At 33.8% G+C, this 11,066-nt stretch overlaps 1 protein-coding gene across 1 annotated transcript in view; it reads left to right on the forward strand.

Moving 5' to 3' along the window:
* NBN (nibrin) overlaps positions 1-10,354 on the forward strand; it is a gene marked incomplete at both ends in the record, with an annotated part of 31,897 nt that extends 21,543 nt beyond the window's left edge. The window contains 5 exons of the mRNA XM_084230236.1: positions 742-813; positions 1,262-1,417; positions 5,620-5,733; positions 8,908-8,957; positions 10,324-10,354. Of these exons, the coding sequence (XP_084086362.1) occupies positions 742-813; positions 1,262-1,417; positions 5,620-5,733; positions 8,908-8,957; positions 10,324-10,354 (423 nt within the window). The remainder of the gene's footprint in view (positions 1-741; positions 814-1,261; positions 1,418-5,619; positions 5,734-8,907; positions 8,958-10,323) is intronic.
* Between the last annotated feature and the right edge of the window lie 712 nt (positions 10,355-11,066).

Genomic DNA, 11,066 nt, shown 5'->3' on the forward strand with positions numbered 1-11,066 from the left:
CTCCTGCTGCAGAGGCTGCAGACAGCTTCACAGGCTTCATCTTAACCCCTTGCACCACCAGGGAGGTCTAGTTTTTAATGAAAATATTAGGAAGTCATCCATGCAACATACTTTTATCTAGAGCATGGTCTCGGTATATGAAGTGAAGGATAGCATGATTCTGCAGAAGGCAGTCTTCAGTTTATTGCAGATAAATGTATTGAATGATTAACTTTTTTCTTCCTAAATTAGGGTGATTAAAAATTTAACTCTAAACTTAAGATGGCATCCTATTAAAGTACTTTTATAGTTGACTGTAATATAATATGTTTCTACATGATTATGTAGAAACATGAAAACATAGTAACTATTTGTGGATAATCTATATCTGCATAATCATATATATATAAAAATCTGCCATCTGCAGATAATCATGGTTAATATTCTGCTATCTTTTTTAAATCATATTTTGCAAACTTGGAATCGACTGCTGATGCAATTTTAAAAGCATTTTTTATTTATTTACTTTATGACCCTCATTTTTAAATATTCCTTAATGTATAATTTATATTAACTTAGATTGCTTCTAGTCTTTGCTCATAAAATTTACACTACAATGTCTTTTTCTATATATATATTTCTATTCTCAATTCATATGTCTTTAGGAAAGATATTGAAAGTCAAATAACTTATTCAAGACTATCTTGAGGTTTTCAGAAAGCTATCATTTTATAACTCCTATGCCAATATTTTTTTCTTTAGGAAGAAAGTGAAATTGGGAAGAAAGGTGAGATCAAGGAAGAATCATTATGGTCAGCTAAAGAAGAATTATCTGTGAGGAAATTTTTATTTAATTTTTACAAAGATTTCAACATTTTATTATTATATTCTTAGGATTAAAATGTTTATATTATTGGTCTATTCCACTATTGTGACTCTTCTGGAAGTAGATAAATCATATTATAACCATGATATAATAAAAAAAGAGTATGGAGAGAAACTGAGTGTTATTCCCTGCTCTCCATAGATGAATATGTGGAATTCTCTTGCTTCTCCATAGATGAATATGTAATAATTGCTTCTAAAGTTAGAGAGGACTTGAATAATTTCCTGGTTTTGAAATATGTCTGATTTGATTCCAAATATGAAGTTCAGGTACCAGAAATTAACCTTTTTTACTATTTTTTCAAGTATTTGATTTCTTTCTATAGACCCTTAAGTGACAAGTAATTTTCCTTTCCTTCTTATTTCTTCTTAACTGTCCATCTTAACCCCACTTAAGAATAATGACAATCTTCAAGAGGATGATGAGATGCTTCCAAAGAAGGTATTACTGACTGAATTTAGATCTCTGGTGGTTAGTAACTCTAACTCCAGCAGTGTATCCAGTGTAAACAAAGATTATGGTCAACTTAAGAATTTTAAGAAATTCAAAAAGGTAAGTATTGCTTTTACTGAAATATCACAAGAGGGCAGTATTTGGAGTGTTTTTTAGAAAACCTAGTGGTGCTAAATAGTAATAAAAGCAGTTTATGTAGAAAACTGATGCTATCTCCTCTGCTTAAAACAGTTTAAAAAAAATAATCTCGGAAGGACATGAGGTCAGTTAAGAATACATGGAACACACCATACACAAAAATCAACTCAAAATGGATTAAAGAACTAGACATAAGACCTGAAACCATAAAATATATAGAAGGAAATATAGGCAAAACACTACGTGATTTGCACATCAAAGACATCTTTACAGACACATCACCCAAAGCAGTGATAGTGAAGGCAAAGATAAACAGCTGGGACTATATCAAATTAAAGAGCTTTTGCACAGCAAAAGAGACAATAACAAAAACAAAGAGAAACCCCACCAACTGGGAGAACATTTTTGCACCCAACACTAATGATAAAGGACTGATCACAAAAATCTGCAAAGAGCTGATGAGACTCAACAACAACAAAGAAAATAATCCAGTCAAAAAATGGGCAGAAGAGCTTAAAAGAAACTTCTCTGAAGAGGAAATGCAAATGGCCAACAGGCATATGAAAAAATGTTCAACATCACTTGTCATCAGGGAAATGCAAATCAAAACTACCATGAGATACCATCTTACACCAGTGAGAATGGCACATATTAAAAAAACTAGCAACAACAAATGTTGGCGAGGGTGTGGAGAAAAAGGAACTCTTCTGCACTGTTGGTGGGAGTGCAAACTGGTCCAACCACTGTGGAAAGCTGTGTGGAGATTTCTGGACCTACTAAACATAGAGCTTCCATATGACCCAGCAATTCCACTCCTAGGTATTTACCCAAAGGACACAGAAACATCAATTCCAAAGAACACCTGCACCCCTATGTTTATAGCAGCACTGTTTACAATAGCTAAGCTTTGGAAACAACCCAAATGCCCAAAAATAGATGACTGGATCAAGAAGATGTGGTACATATATACCATGGAATATTACTCAGCATTCAAAAAAGATAAACACATGCAATTTGCTGCAACATGGATGGTGCTGGAAGGGATCATGCTCAGCGAAATAAGCCAAAAAGAAAAAGAAAAATACCGGATGGTCTCACTCATAGCAGGAATCTAGAAAACTTAAATAATGGACCAGGAAAATGAATAACTATAAGAAAGTGAAAATCAAAATCAACAAAAAACTATGAACCAGAGACACTTTTAGGGGGGCGGGGGCGGGAGGGGAGGGATTGGGGTCAGAATGGGGGGCTGCAATTGTATGGGGAATATAACAACAAAATTTATAAAAAAAAAAAAAAAAATTCTTAAACTAATTAAAAAAAAAAAAAAAAGAATACATGGAACACCTGGAATGAAAGAATCTTCATTAAAACTGAATTATTAAAGGGTGATGCTTACCCAGTTTTCCTCACATTAAGCTGCAGGCTTTTGCTTGTTTTGATAGGATACTTCCAGTTCTAATACCAATCTGTGACTATCCAAATGGTTCTTTAACTCAGGACTTCATTTGAAGAGAGTTGATTAGTATAACTAAGCTTATTCAACAATGAAAACTATATGCATTGTATTATATCATGTATATAGAAAAAACAATGTAAACATGTATGTCAGATCTGAGTTCCTCCTCATTAGGGAACTGGTATTTGTCAGTGGGACACAGTCTGTTTTTTGTTGTCTATTCTGTAATATTTGCTTCTTCCTCCAGACCTGCTACTGACTGCTATAAACTTTGCTTATGCATTTGATCATAGTATAGAATTTTCTTTTTGTAAGATTTATTTATTTATTTATACAAGCACTGGGTATAGTCAGACGCACGGGAGGGTGAGAGAATTCACCAGAGCCAGAGTGGAGAGCAGAACAGGCAGACTGACGAAGTACACTGCTGAGGGGAGCAGCAGGCGGCAGGAGAGGTCTGTGCACCATGTGGGACCCTCGCCCGGTGGCCGGGGATCGAACCGGCGCTGCAGAGGCTGCGGGCAGCTTCACAACCCAGTGTTCAACCGCTGCGCCACCGGGGAGGCCCAGTGTAGAATTTTTTACAAAAGTAATTTCTGTGGAAGACTGCTCTAGAACATGATCTGTATGATTTTTCTGTGACTATAAGGTGTGATGGCCTTTTCTCTCAAATGTGAACATTTACTATTAATTTTCCTCACTTAAATTACGTGTTTTCTTCCTACTGTGATAGTGTCTAAAGGGCGTTCTAAATTCCATTTATTGGAAGAATCTCTTCTAAGAGTAGAAAATGGAAATATCTCCCACTTATGTAGCACCCATTTACTCTTTCTCACCCCATAACTGTAGCTTATAGAACACTGGTTACTTCATGTTCAATACTATATTACAAAATCTTATTATTAAAGTCACAATTCAAAAGACTTGCTATTTTTTTCTCACTAATGAAGTTATCAGGAATGGTAAAGAAATATAATACAAACTTTTTGAAAGTAGTTTGAAAAATATCAAAAACCCTAAAAATGTTGATATCCTTCGCCAATGAATTTTTTAGACCATGAAAGAAATTCAAATCACAATGAGTATGAAAAATGTTTAATTGAATTTAATTGAAGAATTTGTGTTTTTCTTTATAAAATATCCAAATCATTGACAGTTCAATAAAATTTCATATACTGAAATTTTTAAAGTATATCTCATAAAAATATAATATCTCATAAATATTAAGGCTTTTTGCTTACTCTTTAAATATTAGCAGTTTGCTTTGTATGCATTTCTACATAGCACTTTTTAGCACTTTATTTGTAAACAGCTGAAGTTTCAGTTAATATAAACCTATGTTATCTCAACAAACATAATTTGTAAAAAAAAAAAATTAATTAAAGGTATGAACTCTTGGGCCTCCCTGATGGTTCAGGGCTTAAGTCACAGCACTATCAAGCTATCACCAGCCGCTGCAGCCTGAGTTCTATCCCCGGCAAGAGAGCTTACCCACCTGGCACAGCAGGCCTCTCATGTCTCACCCACTGCTCCCCTCAGCAGTGTATTTCAGTAGATCTGGCCTGTACTCCAGCTCTTGTATGCATAAATAAATAAATCTTTCTTCCCCAGTTCTTGTATGCATTAAGTAAATAAGTCTTTCTGCCTGTTCTGTTCCCCACTCTGTCTCTAGTAAATCCTGTCGCCTCACACCTCTGGCCTGTACTCCAGCTCTTGTATGCATGAATAAATAAATCTTTTTTTTTTTTAAAAAAAGACTTACTTACTTAATGCATACAAAAACTGGGGTGTAGACCAGAGGTGCGGGGGCGGCGAGAGGATTGACCAGAGACAGAGTGGGGAGCAGAACAGGCAGGTGGACCGAGTACATTGTTGATGGAGCAGCTGGCGATCTAGGAGAGATCTGCCTTGCCATGTGGCTGCCTCCTGGCCGGCCAGGGGATCAAACTCATGCTGCAGAGGCTGTGGACAGCTTCATAGGTTGCGTCTTAACTCCTTGCGCCACCAGGGAGGCCCAAGTAAATAAATCTTTAAAAAAATAGTATGAACTATTGCCATCTCTATCATCTCTTGCTAGGGATCTATAACCTGGAAAGTTTTGAAGACTTTAGTTTTTATGAGTACTTATAAAAAGCTTAAACTTAGAAATCCTTAGAACAGAATATAAATTAGTGTATGTGCTGTTTTAATTGTTAGATGATGTGCTAAGACCATTTCTTAATAAAAACTCCAAATTAAAAATCCAAAATTCTTTTTAGTATATGAATCCTAGTGCTATTTCTAAATCCAGTTATAGTAATAGCTAGCAAAGTTTAGGGCAAAAACACAGAATAGTTTGTAATCTGAGAAGCTGTAACTTGAATTACATATGAAACAGGGAAGGTACATCCAGGACAAAAGCCATTACTCACAGCCTTAGAAGCCTCTTACACATACTGTCCTAAGTTCATTTACTAAGGGGAAGATAGTCTGGCCTAAGAGGAAGCTCAGAGTATTAAATAGGAGAAATAAATAATAAGATTAGGGTAAAACCTTTATGAGTCTAGCATAGTTAGTTACTTCTCTCTCTTTCATTTGTCAGAAATAAATGTCTTTGGCACTTAGTTATATGTGATTTATAATATTTACTTTTTAAAAAACTTTTAAAAATTATTTTTTTTTAATTTGTTAATACATTTTACCTTACTACTTTTGTATTTAATAGGTCGCATTTCCTGGAGCAGGAAAACTTCCACACATCATTGGAGGATCAGATCTAATAGCGCATCATACTCGGAAGAATGCAGAGTTAGAAGACTGGTTAAGGCAGGAAATGGAGGTCAGTAGAAAGGGAGCCCAGGTAACTTGTTTGATTTGTATTTTGGGCCCTTGTGTTTCCCTTAGAGCAAATTCTTCATAAAATCAAACTTAAACGATTTAGGATTATTTATTCAGGAAAATTCCTGAATTGCAAAGCATTAAGATTAATTTGTGCCTTTCCATAACACTTCTTTAAGGGACTTCTAAATTTGTTAGAAAAATGGGACTTTAAGCAAATGAATTAAGTTTACATCTAACAAAAAAAGGAGAAAAAAATTTAACCTATAAAAATTTAAAAGGAAACTGGGTCCTGCCTGGTGGCACAAAGGGTTAAGAGGCAGCCTGTGACGCTGTCTGCAACCTCTTCAGCACCAGTTCTATCTCCGGCCAGCCAGGGAACAACCCACATGGCGCAGCAGACCTCTCTTGCTGCTCCTCTCAGCAGTGTACTTCCATTGATCTGCCTGTTCTGTTCCCTGCTCTGTCTCTGGTGAATCCTTTCACCACCCCACCCCCCACCACCTCTGGCCTGTACCCTTGCTCTTGTATGCATAAATAAATAAATCTTTAAAAAAAAATTTAAAAGGAAACTGATTAAAAGGATGGTTATACATTCATATAGAGGCTATTAAAAATATATCAATTACATTGTATATGAATGGATTTTCTAAATCTGGGAATTGTTCAACATTTCTTAGAATATCTTACTCATTATTTTCTTGAATATTATCCTTTTCTTATTTTCTCTGCTTTCTGCTCTAACTCCCATTTGATGTAAGCTCACTTTCTTTTCCACATTGTCTTTCAGTGCTCTGTCTGGTTGGCATTCTACCCATCCATTGAGTTTTAATTAAACCTAGTGTATTTTTTTTATTTCTGGAAGGTTGTTCATTCTTTTCTAAATCTTCTGTTCCTTGCTAATGTTTTTAAGTTCTTCTTTTGTGTTCTTTGTCTAATAGTACCAATACCTAAAGTCTTTGTCAATCTGTTTCTTTTCGTTTTCTCTTATGGTACCTTATTTCCAAGTATATGTCTTGTGATCATTGAATGTAAACCTCTCCTTTTCCTTAGAACTTCATCTGTGGAAAATCCTTGAGTCATTAGTTCAGGTTTATTTCCTCCATATAATATATGTTTATCTTTGGTAGTTTTGTCCTACCAATATGAGATCACTTTAATTTCATCTTGTGATTTCTTTTTTTTTTTTTTAATCACCCAGGTAGTTAATATATATTTGGACTAGAAACTTGAGTGAGAGCCAGCTTGACATTAAAACTTTAAGTGAGATTTTTAATCTCGTTCCTTCATCCTGTGCCAGTGTCAAAATAAGCACATTTCTTTGCTGTCTTCTTTTGTGTCATAGGGTTTAGTGCTGGGGTGTTTTATTAGATTCCCCATCTTAGATTTTCTTTCATATCATTCATCCCCCATGCAGACATCAAAACAGAATCTAGGTTTTTTTTTACTGTTTTCAGATACCCACAGGGCAGGGCAAAAGGTGGCATTGGCACACAGTAACCTTTCAGGGATCTTTCTTTTGCTTTATTTGTGGGCTTAATGTAGTCTTTATTTTTAAAATTTCTTTTCTAATCCAAAAATTGCTAGAAAGGTTATTTTAAAAAGTAGTTGTTAAGAAAATCACTGTGAGATGTAGTTCTCCAAAGCCTTGAAAAATGCCATTTATACAAGGCTTTCTGTTTCTCAATACTATTTTACTTAATGTTTTTACCAAAATGAAAATGTTTTTTCTTTGTTATCTTTGTACCTGAAAATTAGTATTCCCTGCCTGGAAGCATCTAACAATATCAAGGAAAATGATACCAGCAGCTCTTTTACAGTTGGCATATGAAATCATGTTGTGCTATACCTATTAAAAATTACAAAAAGAAATGATATAGTTTCATTTTTACATTCACTGTATAAGTATAAAATCATTCTATAAATTTGAATCTCTACAAGTCTTTCCTCTAAGCCCTTCAAAAGACTCTGAAGCAGTGAGATAGCCAGCTAATAACTGGTGCTCTTGTTCAGTTAGATCCAGTCAAATCCTAGTTTGTCTAGCTTTTGCTCTTCTGCCAGTTATTTAACCTAAGTCTCTGTTCACTTACTGGTTAAAACTAGGATAGGGCTTTAATAAAAATAATATATGAAGATTAAATTATATTTTTTAAAAACTGTTTAAGATAGTATCTTGAAGAGCACAAATGTAAATTAAATTATTAATAAAAATAGAGTCAAGGAACTTAGAGTCATTAGTGAAGATGTGATAATAAGTAATTGTAATAGAAGGTAGAAACCTATAAGGACCCCCAATAGTTATGTAGCCTAGGTTTTGTGGGAATTTTTTATATATACTTTTTTTTTAATTAAGAGGGTCAGAAATCTTTGTTAAAGATGTCAAGAACATGTTCCTTGATGCATCGTAGGTCCTGGGCGAATCCACCTTGAAAGATAGTCAGATGTGGAAAAAAAAGAAAATGGAGATAAATTTATGGGCAGAGTGAGAAAGTAGAATGGAATCAGATTATTAAGAGACTTTTCCCATTTTTAGAGTCAGACGCAAGAGTTTGTGTTTCTTTGGTAGATGGGAGAAGTCACTAACGGGTTTTGAATGGTAGGATCATAGTTGGACTTCAGGAAGACACACCCACAAAGAGGGGTTTTTATTGGTCTTAACTCTCAAAGGAGCTTTAGGAGTTTGGTGAGTTTGTGTTTAAAATTACTTTATGGGTGAGGTGATGCAGCAACAGCTTCTGAGCCATGATTTAGTTCTGTCAAGAACCACTTCACCAGTAGAGCTGTTCTGGTAAGGGGTATAAACATTGTCCCCACCCCGTCGGCTGTGGTCTAAACTCTAAAAGCATTGGAATTTCATTTAGTAAAAAGGCTCTGCATGAAAAAGAATGTTTTTAAAAAGTCAACAAGCCAGCAGTGTTTAAGTTGGTTGCCTTTGAGAGGATATTGGCTGGAAAAAGTGGTTTAATTAGAGTGCTTTTGCAATAATCTTGACTGGAAGTGAAATGACAAAGATATCTTGAGTGGGTGAGGTTTCATAAAGGCAAGGACTCATAGACTTTATGACCTCCTGGATCTGGAAATCTCAAAGATCACTGTGACTGCCACATATATAGTGGGGCATTAACTTATATATTCATCATTGAGCAAATGGTTGAAATTATGTTAATTTTGACAGGTGCAAAATCAACATGCAAAAGAAGAGTCTCTTGCTGATGATCTCTTTAGGTAAAGTTTAATTTCAGCTTTTTCTGAATTTTTGAGAGATGTATATAAAATTTAGTTTTATTCTTAACAAATTATAAATATTTCTTTCTCCTGTGATTAGAAATAAACATAGTTACCTCACTTAACGATGTTTTGTTTTTAATATATGTCTGTATTTTACTACTTGAGCACCTTTTAATTGGGTTGGCTGGATATAGCTGTATGGTTTGGGATTGATTTAGTTGGACTATATCATAAGATATTTAAAATTTATATGGGACATTCAGCAAAAATGTTCCTGAACTGGGTAAATTTGGCTTATAAATATTTGAGATTTTTTAACTCTGCATAGAATTATGAATGAATGATTTTTGATCTAAGTCAAGTAAAATATCGGACCATTAGTTTACATCGGCACATGAATAAAAACAAGAAGCCAGATTAGAGATTCAAAACAGGTTTTTGTGAGAGGTTTAAAGGAGTTATATTGAATGATTACAATTTAATTCTGATTTCCATATTTTCCGCATAATAATATAATAATTTCATATTCTCATAAACCATGATATTATAGGTAAGTTATGGCTAGAGGAGAATAACATTTTCCCAAATTTAATTAAAGGCAGAACCAAGAAGTATTATATTTTTTGAGTCTCTGTTACAGCCAGTTCTTCATTCTCCAGTTTGATGGTTGACAGTTTGAATCTCTGGTAAAGTGTTGACAAATGGTACTGAATTTTCATAAAGCAATCAAATGAGAGTATGTGGTTGCCCAGCTGTGTTTAATTGATGTAAGTGATAATTTTGTAAAAGTAATTATATTTTAATTTTATTATGCTCTTCTTGTGCAAATGGTATACTTTAATTTTTTGAAGCCATACTGGAAAAAAAAATAAACATACTTCTTTTTAAATTATTGCTTTTTGTCTAATTAATACAAAGTAAAAGTCAAAATCAATAAGCAACTATAAACCAGAGACAAACTGTGGGGTGGGAAGGAGGGAGGTCCAGGGAGAAGAAGGACTAGGATCAAAATAAGGGGGGGTGCAATTGTATGGGGAATATAACCAAAAGGAAAATGCATACATTGTGCAAAAATGAAAAATGATGTAAGAATTATATAAAATAAAATATTTTTTTAAAAAAGAAAATCAAGATCAAAAGGGAAAACATAAATAATTGCTTTTCTTTATTATATAATGCTTTACAGGATTTACTTTGTTGCTGATGTTATTTTTCATAATACTCAGCAAAGTAAGATAAAAAGGATAAATGAAAGTAAAAATGTCAGTGCTTGACCCTAAAGATAAAATTGACATTTTCATTTTTTTTGCCAAGTGTGACTCATTTATCTAGATATCATTTATGTCCATTTCTTTCTTTGCAGATATAATCCTAATGTGAAAAGGAGAAGATAACTGAAGATTTCATAAAGAAGCCATCAAAAACATTTCTTATCATACACTTCAAGTTTTTCCTGAAATTACATGCATAGAAGTTTAGAAGATTGAAGTTACAAATATTTTGTGGCCTAAGTTTGTTAAATAAAATGCACAAAATTCCACACTTTGGTTTGCAACAGTTACATTTTCTGTTTTCAAGTCATTGTCATTACAACTCTTAGAGCTTTTTATTTATTTTTAAATGTTTTTATTTACAAATGATACAGTGACAGCTGAAAATTTTGAAAGTATAAAAGGGCAAAGAAGAAAAAGTCTTTTCCATTACTGCCTTAGCTATTTATTTATTTCCCCTCATGATATTCATGAAGGGATTCATGATATTATGAATGACTCATTTCTTATGAGTCTAAAGTTTTTAATGCCTGTTTAACTTTGTTTGCATATCATTTTTCAGTAATTTCCTACAAAAATAATAGTGTAACATCTACACTGTTCTGCACTGGCATTTTCTCATGGAATGAAATCAGTGGGTCATAAGACATAAGAATATATATATTTTTAACTTTTTATGCTGTATGTAGTCTTCTCAGACCTGAAGTGACCCAAATGAAGTGGAATTCAGTAGTAAAGATTTCACCCACATATTTATTCTAGTACTAGAAACTAAAACCAATATGGACTATTCCATCAAGTTTGTAGATCTCACTAAAATGGGAAGACATATTTG

This window comes from Talpa europaea (genome assembly GCF_964194135.1).
Source record: "Talpa europaea genome assembly, chromosome: 3".
Taxonomy (NCBI): domain Eukaryota; kingdom Metazoa; phylum Chordata; class Mammalia; order Eulipotyphla; family Talpidae; genus Talpa; species Talpa europaea.